General features: G+C 38.4%; 1 protein-coding gene and 1 non-coding gene across 3 annotated transcripts in view; one reads left to right on the top strand and one right to left on the bottom strand.

The window, feature by feature from the left end:
- LOC109418038 (uncharacterized) overlaps positions 1–16,020 on the top strand; it is a 462,219-nt gene that overhangs the window by 408,602 nt on the left and 37,597 nt on the right. For both annotated transcript variants that reach the window (XR_009998070.1, XR_009998069.1), the window contains one exon: positions 3,389–4,712. This is a non-coding gene — a transcript (uncharacterized LOC109418038). The remainder of the gene's footprint in view (positions 1–3,388; positions 4,713–16,020) is intronic.
- Positions 1,361–3,275, bottom strand: LOC109418115 (uncharacterized). The gene is made up of 3 exons (XM_062854014.1): positions 3,174–3,275; positions 3,043–3,115; positions 1,361–2,800 (listed from the first exon to the last, which is right to left on the bottom strand). The coding sequence occupies exons 1-3, from the start codon at positions 3,248–3,250 to the stop codon at positions 1,415–1,417; spliced, it is 1,536 nt and encodes a 511-aa protein (XP_062709998.1). The 5' UTR covers positions 3,251–3,275; the 3' UTR covers positions 1,361–1,414.

Genomic DNA, 16,020 nt, shown 5'->3' on the forward strand with positions numbered 1-16,020 from the left:
TCAATTAGACCCCGGTTCACGGTATTGATGGAGTTCTGGAAGAAACCTCCAACAAATTTTCTGGGGGATCCCTTCAACAATTTCTGAAGAGATCCAAGGAAGAACTGCTAGAGATATCTCTGGAGGAGTTTATTGAAGAATTTCTTATACAAATTCTAAAAAAATGGTTCTCAAAATTTTTGAAAGAAAAATCCTGCAGAAATATGATAATCTTGTTGGAATATGTTAAGAGACCACAAAAAATGATGTGTTTGAAGAAAGTTTTGAAAGAATACGGGGAAACACTGCAGAACCTTATGCAAGTATCATGGAAGAGTTTCTTGCAAAAATCTTTGAAAAATGACAAGGAATAGAGTATGTTTTGCGAAAAATACTGAGAGAGTCTTCGTAGAAGTTCTTGAAGCATCACCGAAATAATTTCTGAAAGACCCCTTGAAGAAGGGTCTTCATAATTCCTAGACAACCCCTGGAAAAATACCTGGAGGAACATGTGGAGAAAAGTCGGGAGAAAGTTCCAGAAAAGTTTGTGAAGAACTCTGTAGAGGTGTTTCTACATAAATGCCTGTGAGAATCCCTGATTATATGGAGTAATACCCTAAGGAACCTCTGGAGAAATTCCAATAATAATTTCTGAAAAAGCTTCTAATAAATTATCTGAATTAATAAAGGAAAACCCAACAGAAATTTCTGAAAAAATCTACTGAAAAATGTCTTGAGAAATGTCCAGAAAAACGTCTGCAGCAATGTCATGTGATGAAATACAAGATCGATTTTCTGTAGCAAGTTTCTAAAAAATACCTGAAGGAATCCCAGTAGGGATTTCTGAAGAAACTCTTCGTAAAAAGTTTCATGATGAATCTTTTGATAAATATCTTGAAAAAATCCCTAAGAAGACCTAAGGAAAAATTCCTGCAAGAATCTTTGCAGAAATGCCTTCTATAGAAATAAATGGACAGCAATGCATTCTAGAGCGATACGTGATGAAATCTTTTAAGAAATTATTTCTGTAATTATTCTAGGAAATCCTGCAAGAATTTTCCTCCTGCGGAAATTTCGAGAAAAACTGATAAGACTTGAAAGCATCCCTATAGGGATTTCTGACAGTGTCCTTGGAGGCTATCATGAATAAAATTCTGAAGAAGCACATAATGAGGGATATAGGGCGTTGAAATTTGGAAAACTTGAGTAACCAGCTCTGATTATACCATGACAGCACTGGCTAATGTTTCTCAAATTTTCAGAGATTTTCAGAATCATTGTCAAAAGCATAATTTCTAAAAGTCGTCGTTTGACTCCGTATGGTCGTTTGCTTTGTTCAAAGTCTCATAACTGATTTCGAATAAAATAATTTACATTGCACTACAAAATCATCCACAGAGTTTATTGACTCCAATAGATTTCCAAATTACTCCCTTCAATTGTTAGCTTTGAAGCTCATTTCATACTTTTTCATCTCCTCCTCCAAGGTGGCTGCTTTAGTCATCTCTTGAACCAGTTTATTCTTCTCCGCCAGTGTGGTGTAGAACAAGCTCGTGAACCTCTGCGTATACTGCTTGTTATGTTCATTTGCATTTTTAACTTTTTCTAGCAAATCGTTGCAATCTTCGATCAATTTGCTGAGATTTTCCATGGCTTTTTGAGCTTCTTTATTGTCATCCTTTTGCATTTTTTTATCCAGTTCTTCATACGGCTTCAGCTTATTCATTGCCTTTTGTTGCAGAGCTTCCGCATTGGTCATCCATTCAGTCTTGAACAGCTCAACTTTGCTATGAAAATTCTGTTTCATCATTTTGTTCGCCTCCTCCATGCGTTTAATTCTGTCAAAGGTATTGATCGAGTCGTCCTCGCTATGTTGGAAGTACTTGCAGCAGAATCCTTTCAACTCGTACTCATCTTTTGGACATGTTTCTTGTGCGTCTTCCAGCTGAACGAAGGATCGGTCGAAGTCTTTTACAGCCACACTAAGCCACTCGCAGTGCCACGAATTGTTGGCCATGGCCAATTTCTCCAAGCTCACGAACTGATCCAACGTGGTCACGTCCATAGCAGTCAACTTATTGTGACTTACGTCCAGATGGGTGAGCTGTGACATGGCCCAATTCTGCACGTCAAGTTTGGTCAACTGGTTGAAAGCGAGAGACAGTTTTTCCAATGCGAGAAAACTGGTCGGCTCGGGCGTTACAATGCGATTGATTTTATTATTCGCCAGTGATAGTTTCTTCAGATTTCTCATGCCCGCGAAGGTTCCCATCTTGATGAACTCTATACGATTTCCGTCTAGGAGCAGCTCCTTCAGTTTCGAAAGGAACTTGAGGTTGTCGACCGACTTTAGTCTGTTATTTGCAAGATTGAGGAAAACCAGCGCATTAACGGTTATGTCGATAAATGGAGTATCTGCTAATGGAACCTCCGGAACCTCAGTGGCATTCAAAGCTTCATCTGATTCATCTTTCGGATTTCCAATTGCTGAAGTTTGATTCACAAACCTTTCGACTTCTTCATTAGTATCGCGCTCATTAAACGTTTTAGGAATGTGGTCTGTAGAATCTCCCACGTCGACTAATTCTTCTATGTGTAATTCGCTAATTTGATTGAACTCAGCTTTTAACGAAGTCCACTGTGGAGAGATGAAGAGAGACGTGATACCCAACTGTCCAAGTTGTACCTTGGTGACGCTGCCAAGTTGGGAAACGAGAGTTTTAGAAAATTCCGCGATGCTTCCCGATCTAATGACAAGCGTATGTTTGGACGATAAATCTGGAAACTTTGGTTTCTGATTATTACCCCAGATCACGAAGTCTACACACCAAATTTTTTGAAACGCTTCCAGCACAAAAAAAATCAGCAAAATAAATTGCTGAATTTCAGCAAAATTTTTGCTGAATTTCAGCACTACGTTGCTGATCAACTGTCAAAATTGCTGGATGGTTCAGCAAGTTGAAAAATAATTGCTGATATTCAGTAAATTCGCAATGCTGAATGAAATCAGCACAAAAAAAATCAGCAAAGTTTGCTGAATACCAGTAAACAAAATTTGCAGTGTAGCTGACAAATTTTTGCACTTTTCCGTTTGCATTCCAAGTCTTTCGGCTCTGCCAGGGAGACCTGCAAAAAACTTTAGAAAAATAAATTACAATCATTGAATACCCTCGGGCATCGAAAGTAATACTCACAGAAACAAGGCCAATAAGCGGATGATCATCCTTACTCGATCACACTTCAACGAACAATGAAATGAACGATTTTCCATCCCCAATTCGTTTTAAATGCTCCATGGTTTAGTTACAATGTAGATTTCTTATCAGATTTTTTACCTTTAGGTTGTCCGCAGCACAGTTGATTTCTTATCAGCACCCTCATTGATGATCTCATCTTGCTTTCTTTTCAGATGATTCCGATCATGTTTACGAATCGCTGGAGTCGCACGGGCATTCACGTATCAGCACACCCTCAGTTGGCTCAGCCGGCGTTCAGAACCGACGAATACCACCTCCACCGCCTTCGTTCCACTTAAGCGATACCACCGCCACAACCACAACATCCAGCAGTCCTCAACCGAACTCTATCAATCCTCAACGATCACCGATCGGGCACATCGATGAAACCTGCCCCGTCGACTCGATCGATTCCGACTCGTTCGACAGTGACGAAAGCGACGAAGATCGCCGAAACGACACCTACTTGCATCCGAACGACATCAACAGCGCCAAACAGCTGCCGGATCCACCGCCCTCCAACAACCAGATGTACGCCCTGATGCAGAAAATCCGAAACATCGGGACGCTCTCCAAGTCCGAACTCGCCAAAGGGTTCAACAAATTTTCCAAAAAGAAAATCAGTTCTTCCAAGTCACCAAAGATCTTTACCGGGGAAAATCTGACCTTCCCGTCCGGACCGGAAGACGGTAGTGCCGTTAACTATGAAAACACTCCGCTTCCGAAAACGCCCAAGCAGTCCAAATCCAAATCGTTCAAACTGCCACTCCAGCTCGGATCATCCAGCAAAGCCTCGTCCGATGACTACGAAAACACCGATTTCCACCAACCCGTCACCCCGACGTCGGTCTCGCCCAACGGATCCGCCCTCGCATCTAGTCCCGCTTCGGAACAAGCGGACCGATCCATTCTGGCCAGTATCAGCAACAGCGACTCCAGCAACGTTTCGACCTTCCGCAAAAAGACCAAAACCGGAAAATCCCTTCGCTCCAAGCTTCGCAAGAGCCTCCAGTCGGACTCTAGTCTCCACATCAACAGTTCGTTCAACGGCTCCCGCAGTACGTTCTACGTAACGGACTCGCTGGACGTCGACTCAGGGATATTCAACGGCAGCGAACCGAACAGCTCCTCTTCGAATCTGAACGTGGCCTCCGTCGGGAAGGACACTCCCTCGCCGCAGAAGCACGCCTCCCACAAAACCCCGGACGCCGACCGGAGGAAGTCGATGATCGGCGGGGGCAGCCCAGCTAGTCGACCTACCATTCCGCCGCCACCGCCACCCGTCAGCGCATCCGTCGGCGTCGGCGCCGGCGACAAAAAGTTCCTGAAGAACCGGAAGCTGGGTGCCACCTCGTGGTACGCCGAATGCGGTGTGTTCAAGGCGGACTCCCTCAAGCAGGCCTCGTTCGAGAACGAACTGAAGAGCAAGGAGCGCAGTACGACGTCCTGGTACGCCGAGGCTGGGCTGTACCAAACCAGTGATGTGTCCGTGGCAAGGTAAGTGGCGTTTGAGAGGCTGGTGAAAGGTTTGTGACGCAGATGAAGATGAGAGTCGCTCGTAATGTTCCATGTGTACAATCGAATGGAAATGGATATTTCTGTATATTTTATGTTGCCCATAGAACTAAGAATGCCCAAATACGATATACTGCCAGTAATTTTGATCAGTATGTGCCCACAATACTTGAAGGTAAAGCACGATCAACACAAAGGAGTTTTCAATCGCTGTCAAAATCCAATTTAGCGTGACTGGTGAGAGCTTCAAAAGGTTCTGTGATAAATTTATTGAACAAATTTTGGCGCAGCCTTTAAAAAATTTGGCTGAAATTCTGGATGAAAACTCAAAGAAATTCTAACAGAGAACTATCGCCGTTAGATGCGCGAGCAAGTGCGCGAGCAACCCGTGCCGCTGAATAGCCCGAGCAATCATGATATTTACAGTGGAACATTGTCTATCACAAGCATCGTACCGCTGCATCGCGCGAGCAAAATGCACCTGCAAAATTGCTACTCAGAAATATGCACTTTAAAAAACTATTACTCAGGTTTCGTCTAATGGTTGACCAGGACCTGTTGTGACATATGTTATGCACTTTTACATATCGGTTGACGCAATGATGACGAAAGCTCATCTGCTTTATAATAATACTATTATTACGCTCCATCAAAAATCCTCGACACATATCACAAGTAGCAAGAAGTAATCCCTTCAGGACGCACGCCATTGTAAATAGTACAACACTACAAAAAACCTCGCTCGTCGTATACAGCGCAAGCGTGGTGCAGTTTCAGCTGCTTGATTGCGCGCGTCCTGAAAGATTAACTGCCGCATTTGTAAGCGGGCAACCGTACCGTCACAAGGTCTGAGGCGCTCACATGCTAGCACCATGAGGCCATGCTGAGCAGAGACCATATAGACGATGTGTTGGGATGTATCGCCAAACTTTCCAGAATGGTCAACATATTTTCGAATATATAGCAATTTCTTTGAAGAAACTCTCAAGGAAGCTATTTGAAAAAAAAAATGTTCGGGTGACAAAAAAGTAATATCGCCAAACTTTCCAGAATGGTCAATTAGACTTATGAGAAGATGACTGCATACTCGGTTTAGCCCGCTAGGCCGAGAACATATCGAAAAAATCATACTTTCGCATATATAGCAATTTCTTTGAAGAAACTCTCAAGGAAGCTATTTGGAAAATTTTTGTTCGGGTGACAAAAAAGTAATATCGCCAAACTTTCCAGAATCATCAATAAGACTTATGAGAAGATGACTGCATACTCGGTTTAGCCCGCTAGGCCGAGAACATATCGAAAAAATCATATTTTCGTATATATAGCAATTTTTTTGAAGAAACTCTCATGAAAGCTATTTGAAAAAAAAAAATGTTCGGGTGACAAAAAAGTAATATCGCCAAACTTTCCAGAATGGTCAATTAGACTTATGAGAAGATGACTGCATACTCGGTTTAGCCCGCTAGGCCGAGAACATATCGAAAAAATCATATTTTCGCATATATGGCAATTTCTTTGAAGAAACTCTCATGGAAGCTATTTGAAAAAAAAATTGTTCGGGTGACAAAAAAGTAATATCGCCAAACTTTCCAGAATGGTCAATTAGACTTATGAGAAGATGACTGCATACTCGGTTTAGCCCGCTAGGCCGAGAACATATCGAAAAAATCATATTTTCGCATATATGGCAATTTCTTTGAAGAAACTCTCATGGAAGCTATTTGAAAAAAAAATTGTTCGGGTGACAAAAAAGTAATATCGCCAAACTTTCCAGAATGGTCAATTAGACTTATGAGAAGATGACTGCATACTCGGTTTAGCCCGCTAGGCCGAGAACATATCGAAAAAATCATATTTTCGCATATATGGCAATTTCTTTGAAGAAACTCTCATGGAAGCTATTTGAAAAAAAAATTGTTCGGGTGACAAAAAAGTAATATCGCCAAACTTTCCAGAATGGTCAATTAGACTTATGAGAAGATGACTGCATACTCGGTTTAGCCCGCTAGGCCGAGAACATATCGAAAAAATCATATTTTCGCATATATAGCAATTTCTTTGAAGAAACTCTCAAGGAAGCTATTTGAAAAAAAAAATGTTCGGGTGACAAAAAAGTAATATCGCCAAACTTTCCAGAATGGTCAATTAGACTTATGAGAAGATGACTGCATACTCGGTTTAGCCCGCTAGGCCGAGAACATATCGAAAAAATCATATTTTCGCATATATAGCAATTTCTTTGAAGAAACTCAAGGAAGCTATTTGAAAAAAAAATTGTTCGGGTGACAAAAAAGTAATATCGCCAAACTTTCCAGAATGGTCAATTAGACTTATGAGAAGATGACTGCATACTCGGTTTAGCCCGCTAGGCCGAGAACATATCGAAAAAATCATATTTTCGCATATATGGCAATTTCTTTGAAGAAACTCTCATGGAAGCTATTTGAAAAAAAAATTGTTCGGGTGACAAAAAAGTAATATCGCCAAACTTTCCAGAATGGTCAATTAGACTTATGAGAAGATGACTGCATACTCGGTTTAGCCCGCTAGGCCGAGAACATATCGAAAAAATCATATTTTCGCATATATGGCAATTTCTTTGAAGAAACTCTCATGGAAGCTATTTGAAAAAAAAATTGTTCGGGTGACAATAAAGTAATATCGCCAAACTTTCCAGAATGGTCAATTAGACTTATGAGAAGATGACTGCATACTCGGTTTAGCCCGCTAGGCCGAGAACATATCGAAAAAATCATATTTTCGCATATATAGCAATTTCTTTGAAGAAACTCTCAAGGAAGCTATTTGAAAAAAAAATGTTCGGGTGACAAAAAAGTAATATCGCCAAACTTTCCAGAATGGTCAATTAGACTTATGAGAAGATGACTGCATACTCGGTTTAGCCCGCTAGGCCGAGAACATATCGAAAAAATCATATTTTCGCATATATAGCAATTTCTTTGAAGAAACTCAAGGAAGCTATTTGGAAAATTTTTGTTCGGGTGACAAAAAAGTAATATCGCCAAACTTTCCAGAATGGTCAATTAGACTTATGAGAAGATGACTGCATACTCGGTTTAGCCCGCTAGGCCGAGAACATATCGAAAAAATCATATTTTCGCATATATGGCAATTTCTTTGAAGAAACTCTCAAGGAAGCTATTTGAAAAAAAATGTTCGGGTGACAAAAAAGTAATATCGCCAAACTTTCCAGAATGGTCAATTAGACTTATGAGAAGATGACTGCATACTCGGTTTAGCCCGCTAGGCCGAGAACATATCGAAAAAATCATATTTTCGCATATATGGCAATTTCTTTGAAGAAACTCTCAAGGAAGCTATTTGGAAAATTTTTGTTCGGGTGACAAAAAAGTAATATCGCCAAACTTTCCAGAATGGTCAATTAGACTTATGAGAAGATGACTGCATACTCGGTTTAGCCCGCTAGGCCGAGAACATATCGAAAAAATCATATTTTCGCATATATGGCAATTTCTTTGAAGAAACTCTCAAGGAAGCTATTTGAAAAAAAATGTTCGGGTGACAAAAAAGTAATATCGCCAAACTTTCCAGAATGGTCAATTAGACTTATGAGAAGATGACTGCATACTCGGTTTAGCCCGCTAGGCCGAGAACATATCGAAAAAATCATATTTTCGCATATATAGCAATTTCTTTGAAGAAACTCTCAAGGAAGCTATTTGAAAAAAAAATGTTCGGGTGACAAAAAAGTAATATCGCCAAACTTTCCAGAATGGTCAATTAGACTTATGAGAAGATGACTGCATACTCGGTTTAGCCCGCTAGGCCGAGAACATATCGAAAAAATCATATTTTCGCATATATAGCAATTTCTTTGAAGAAACTCTCAAAAATGCTATTTAAAAAAAAAATTGTTCGTGTGACAAAAAATGAATATCGCCAAACTTTCCAGAATGGTCAAATAGACTTATGAGAAGATGACTGCATACTCGGTTTAGCCCGCTAGGCCGAGAACATATCGAAAAAATCATATTTTCGCATATATGGCAATTTCTTTGAAGAAACTCTCAAGGAAGCTATTTGAAAAAAAATGTTCGGGTGACAAAAAAGTAATATCGCCAAACTTTCCAGAATGGTCAATTAGACTTATGAGAAGATGACTGCATACTCGGTTTAGCCCGCTAGGCCGAGAACATATCGAAAAAATCATATTTTCGCATATATAGCAATTTCTTTGAAGAAACTCTCAAGGAAGCTATTTGAAAAAAAATGTTCGGGTGACAAAAAAGTAATATCGCCAAACTTTCCAGAATGGTCAATTAGACTTATGAGAAGATGACTGCATACTCGGTTTAGCCCGCTAGGCCGAGAACATATCGAAAAAATCATATTTTCGCATATATGGCAATTTCTTTGAAGAAACTCTCAAGGAAGCTATTTGAAAAAAAATGTTCGGGTGACAAAAAAGTAATATCGCCAAACTTTCCAGAATGGTCAATTAGACTTATGAGAAGATGACTGCATACTCGGTTTAGCCCGCTAGGCCGAGAACATATCGAAAAAATCATATTTTCGCATATATAGCAATTTCTTTGAGGAAACTCCCAAGGAAGCCATTAAAAAAAAAAAATGTTCGGGTGACAAAAAAGTAATATCGCCAAACTTTCCAGAATGGTCAATTAGACTTATGAGAAGATGACTGCATACTCGGTTTAGCCCGCTAGGCCGAGAACATATCGAAAAAATCATATTTTCGTATATATAGCAATTTTTTTGAAGAAACTCTCATGGAAGCTATTTGAAAAAAAAAAATGTTCGGGTGACAAAAAAGTAATATCGCCAAACTTTCCAGAATGGTCAATTAGACTTATGAGAAGATGACTGCATACTCGGTTTAGCCCGCTAGGCCGAGAACATATCGAAAAAATCATATTTTCGCATATATGGCAATTTCTTTGAAGAAACTCTCATGGAAGCTATTTGAAAAAAAAATTGTTCGGTTGACAAAAAAGTAATATCGCCAAACTTTCCAGAATGGTCAATTAGACTTATGAGAAGATGACTGCATACTCGGTTTAGCCCGCTAGGCCGAGAACATATCGAAAAAATCATATTTTCGTATATATAGCAATTTTTTTGAAGAAACTCTCATGGAAGCTATTTGAAAAAAAAAATGTTCGGGTGACAAAAAAGTAATATCGCCAAACTTTCCAGAATGGTCAATTAGACTTATGAGAAGATGACTGCATACTCGGTTTAGCCCGCTAGGCCGAGAACATATCGAAAAAATCATATTTTCGCATATATGGCAATTTCTTTGAAGAAACTCTCATGGAAGCTATTTGAAAAAAAAATTGTTCGGGTGACAAAAAAGTAATATCGCCAAACTTTCCAGAATGGTCAATTAGACTTATGAGAAGATGACTGCATACTCGGTTTAGCCCGCTAGGCCGAGAACATATCGAAAAAATCATATTTTCGCATATATGGCAATTTCTTTGAAGAAACTCTCATGGAAGCTATTTGAAAAAAAAATTGTTCGGGTGACAAAAAAGTAATATCGCCAAACTTTCCAGAATGGTCAATTAGACTTATGAGAAGATGACTGCATACTCGGTTTAGCCCGCTAGGCCGAGAACATATCGAAAAAATCATGTTTTCGCATATATAGCAATTTCTTTGAAGAAACTCAAGGAAGCTATTTGGAAAATTTTTGTTCGGGTGACAAAATGTAATATCGCCAAACTTTCCAGAATGGTCAATTAGACTTATGAGAAGATGACTGCATACTCGGTTTAGCCCGCTAGGCCGAGAACATATCGAAAAAATCATATTTTCGCATATATAGCAATTTCTTTGAAGAAACTCTCAAGGAAGCTATTTGAAAAAAAAAAATGTTCGGGTGACAAAAAAGTAATATCGCCAAACTTTCCAGAATGGTCAATTAGACTTATGAGAAGATGACTGCATACTCGGTTTAGCCCGCTAGGCCGAGAACATATCGAAAAAATCATATTTTCGCATATATAGCAATTTCTTTGAAGAAACTCTCAAGGAAGCTATTTGAAAAATTTTTGTTCGGGTGACAAAAAAGTAATATCGCCAAACTTTCCAGAATCATCAATAAGACTTATGAGAAGATGACTGCATACTCGGTTTAGCCCGCTAGGCCGAGAACATATCGAAAAAATCATATTTTCGCATATATAGCAATTTCTTTGAGGAAACTCCCAAGGAAGCCATTTAAAAAAAAAAATGTTCGGGTGACAAAAAAGTAATATCGCCAAACTTTCCAGAATGGTCAATTAGACTTATGAGAAGATGACTGCATACTCGGTTTAGCCCGCTAGGCCGAGAACATATCGAAAAAATCATATTTTCGCATATATAGCAATTTCTTTGAAGAAACTCTCAAAAATGCTATTTAAAAAAAAAATTGTTCGGGTGACAAAAAAGTAATATCGCCAAACTTTCCAGAATCGTCAATTAGACTTATGAGAAGATGACTGCATACTCGGTTTAGCCCGCTAGGCCGAGAACATATCGAAAAAATCATATTTTCGCATATATAGCAATTTCTTTGAAGAAACTCTCAAAAATGCTATTTAAAAAAAAAATTGTTCGGGTGACAAAAAAGTAATATCGCCAAACTTTCCAGAATCGTCAATTAGACTTATGAGAAGATGACTGCATACTCGGTTTAGCCCGCTAGGCCGAGAACATATCGAAAAATCATATTTTCGCATATATAGCAATTTCTTTGAGGAAACTCCCAAGGAAGCCATTTAAAAAAAAAAATGTTCGGGTGACAAAAAAGTAATATCGCCAAACTTTCCAGAATCATCAATAAGACTTATGAGAAGATGACTGCATACTCGGTTTAGCCCGCTAGGCCGAGAACATATCGAAAAATCATATTTTCGCATATATAGCAATTTCTTTGAGGAAACTCCCAAGGAAGCTATTTAAAAAAAAAATGTTCGGGTGACAAAAAAGTAATATCGCCAAACTTTCCAGAATCGTCAATTAGGCTTATGAGAAGATGACTGCATACTCGGTTTAGCCCGCTAGGCCGAGAACATATCGAAAAAATCATATTTTCGCATATATGGCAATTTCTTTGAAGGAACTCTCAAGGAAGCTATTTGAAAAAAAAAAATGTTCGGGTGACAAAAAAGTAATATCGCCAAACTTTCCAGAATGGTCAATTAGACTTATGAGAAGATGACTGCATACTCGGTTTAGCCCGCTAGGCCGAGAACATATCGAAAATTCATATTTTCGCATATATAGCAATTTCTTTGAGGAAACTCCCAAGGAAGCTATTTAAAAAAAAAAGTTCGGGTGACAAAAAAGTAATATCGCCAAACTTTCCAGAATCGTCAATTAGGCTTATGAGAAGATGACTGCATACTCGGTTTAGCCCGCTAGGCCGAGAACATATCGAAAAAATCATATTTTCGCATATATGGCAATTTCTTTGAAGAAACTCTCAAGGAAGCTATTTGAAAAAAAAAATGTTCGGGTGACAAAAAAGTAATATCGCCAAACTTTCCAGAATGGTCAATTAGACTTATGAGAAGATGACTGCATACTCGGTTTAGCCCGCTAGGCCGAGAACATATCGAAAAAATCATATTTTCGCATATATAGCAATTTCTTTGAGGAAACTCCCAAGGAAGCTATTTAAAAAAAAAATGTTCGGGTGACAAAAAAGTAATATCGCCAAACTTTCCAGAATCGTCAATTAGGCTTATGAGAAGATGACTGCATACTCGGTTTAGCCCGCTAGGCCGAGAACATATCGAAAAAATCATATTTTCGCATATATGGCAATTTCTTTGAAGAAACTCTCAAGGAAGCTATTTGAAAAAAAAAATGTTCGGGTGACAAAAAAGTAATATCGCCAAACTTTCCAGAATGGTCAATTAGACTTATGAGAAGATGACTGCATACTCGGTTTAGCCCGCTAGGCCGAGAACATATCGAAAAAATCATATTTTCGCATATATGGCAATTTCTTTGAAGAAACTCTCAAGGAAGCTATTTGAAAAAAAAAATGTTCGGGTGACAAAAAAGTAATATCGCCAAACTTTCCAGAATGGTCAATTAGACTTATGAGAAGATGACTGCATACTCGGTTTAGCCCGCTAGGCCGAGAACATATCGAAAAAATCATATTTAAGCATATATGCCAATTTCTTTGAAGAAACTCTCAAGGAAGCTATTTGGAAAATTTTTGTTCGGGTGACAAAAAAGTAATATCGCCAAACTTTCCAGAATGGTCAATTAGACTTATGAGAAGATGACTGCATACTCGGTTTAGCCCGCTAGGCCGAGAACATATCGAAAAAATCATATTTTCGCATATATAGCAATTTCTTTGAAGAAACTCTCATGGAAGCTATTTGAAAAAAAAATTGTTCGGGTGACAAAAAAGTAATATCGCCAAACTTTCCAGAATGGTCAATTAGACTTATGAGAAGATGACTGCATACTCGGTTTAGCCCGCTAGGCCGAGAACATATCGAAAAAATCATGTTTTCGCATATATAGCAATTTCTTTGAAGAAACTCAAGGAAGCTATTTGGAAAATTTTTGTTCGGGTGACAAAATGTAATATCGCCAAACTTTCCAGAATGGTCAATTAGACTTATGAGAAGATGACTGCATACTCGGTTTAGCCCGCTAGGCCGAGAACATATTGAAAAAATCATATTTTCGCATATATAGCAATTTCTTTGAAGAAACTCTCAAGGAAGCTATTTGAAAAAAAAATGTTCGGGTGACAAAAAAGTAATATCGCCAAACTTTCCAGAATGGTCAATTAGACTTATGAGAAGATGACTGCATACTCGGTTTAGCCCGCTAGGCCGAGAACATATCGAAAAAATCATATTTTCGCATATATAGCAATTTCTTTGAAGAAACTCTCAAAAATGCTATTTAAAAAAAAAATTGTTCGGGTGACAAAAAATGAATATCGCCAAACTTTCCAGAATGGTCAAATAGACTTATGAGAAGATGACTGCATACTCGGTTTAGCCCGCTAGGCCGAGAACATATCGAAAAAATCATATTTTCGCATATATAGCAATTTCTTTGAGGAAACTCTCAAGGAAGCTATTTGAAAAAAAATGTTCGGGTGACAAAAAAGTAATATCGCCAAACTTTCCAGAATGGTCAATTAGACTTATGAGAAGATGACTGCATACTCGGTTTAGCCCGCTAGGCCGAGAACATATCGAAAAAATCATGTTTTCGCATATATAGCAATTTCTTTGAAGAAACTCAAGGAAGCTATTTGGAAAATTTTTGTTCGGGTGACAAAATGTAATATCGCCAAACTTTCCAGAATGGTCAATTAGACTTATGAGAAGATGACTGCATACTCGGTTTAGCCCGCTAGGCCGAGAACATATTGAAAAAATCATATTTTCGCATATATAGCAATTTCTTTGAAGAAACTCTCAAGGAAGCTATTTGAAAAAAAAATGTTCGGGTGACAAAAAAGTAATATCGCCAAACTTTCCAGAATGGTCAATTAGACTTATGAGAAGATGACTGCATACTCGGTTTAGCCCGCTAGGCCGAGAACATATCGAAAAAATCATATTTTCGCATATATAGCAATTTCTTTGAGGAAACTCCCAAGGAAGCTATTTAAAAAAAAATGTTCGGGTGACAAAAAAGTAATATCGCCAAACTTTCCAGAATGGTCAATTAGACTTATGAGAAGATGACTGCATACTCGGTTCAGCCCGCTAGGCCGAGAACATATTGAAAAAATCATATTTTCGCATATATGGCAATTTCTTTGAAGAAACTCTCAAGGAAGCTATTTGGAAAATTTTTGTTCGGGTGACAAAAAAGTAATATCGCCAAACTTTCCAGAATCATCAATAAGACTTATGAGAAGATGACTGCATACTCGGTTTAGCCCGCTAGGCCGAGAACATATCGAAAAATCATATTTTCGCATATATGGCAATTTCTTTGAAGAAACTCTCAAGGAACCTATTTGAAAAAAAAAACCGACAGACAAAACAGTAATATCGTCAAAATGTTGATAATAACTCTATAGTTAACTATAGTCAAGCAAATAGCAATTCGTTTCACTGATTCCTTTCTTCATGGCAATGGGCCTTCTTTCTATATTGCGCGAGCAGTTTAGTTGCAGCGGTACATCATATTCAAAAACGAGCACCAAGAAAAATTTCTACTCAGTGGCTCAGTTGGTCTGACTCATAAGTCGAAAAATTCTTTATTTTCTTAACCCGTAGGCTACGGGCCTTACAACAAAATTTCAAACCGCTGCCAAGGACGCAAACATCAATATTGTTTAATGAAATTTTGAGGTTATCTTCACTATTAGTTGTAGTTTCAATTATGCTAGGAGCACCAAAAATTGGAGCCACGTGGACAGTTTTATTCCGGTGGACGTCTGGGTCAGGAGGGGTAAGAATTGCATAGCCTTCCTTTTAGCAAGGCCCCATTAGTTGGAATTCAAATGAATACATCTGAAAAGTTGTCAGTTCTATGTGTTATTGTATATTACGTCAGGCCTAGGGATTAAGAAGTATATAAGTGGTGTAAATTTTTTTCCAGGCCTCCAAAATATTTTCAATTTTGAGTTTAATTTCTATGCGCTTGTAAAAGATTTTAAGGCACGGAAGAAGTAGATTTTTCTGTCCTAGGATAGGTCTTAAGCATATTGAATTAAACTTTAAGTAAAACTTGATGGTTACATACTGTTTTCGTTAGAAAAATCATGTTTTTCACGAAAGTAAGACAATTTTACAAGAAATTGCCTACTCTTAGGCGTATATTGTTTCACAAAAGGTACCGCATTTATCGCCTAAAAGTAGGCAATTTCTTGTAAAATTGTTTTACTCTCGTGGAAAACATGATTTTACTAACAAAAACACTGTGTTACCATCAAGTTTTACTTATAGTTAAATTCAATATGCTTAAGACCTAGCTTAGGAGCGAAAAATCTACTTCTTGCGTGCCTTAAAATCTTTTACAAGCGTATAGAAATTACACTCAAAATTGCTATATATAAAAATCCCCAATGTCCCTTAAGAATCCCCAACTTCTTCTAAGAGGACCCCCATGATTCCTAATTTCCCTTTTCCCCTTCCCAATATCTCCTAAAATTCCCCAATGTTCCTTTAAAATCCCCAATTTTCCTTAAGAATCCTCAACTTCTCCTAAAATGTCCAACTTTTTAATTAGATTCCCCAAAGGTATCATTTCTCAAGGACCCCCATGATTCCTTAGTTCCCTTTTCCCCTTCCCAATATCT

This window comes from Aedes albopictus, chromosome 2 (assembly GCF_035046485.1).
Source record: "Aedes albopictus strain Foshan chromosome 2, AalbF5, whole genome shotgun sequence".
Taxonomy (NCBI): domain Eukaryota; kingdom Metazoa; phylum Arthropoda; class Insecta; order Diptera; family Culicidae; genus Aedes; species Aedes albopictus.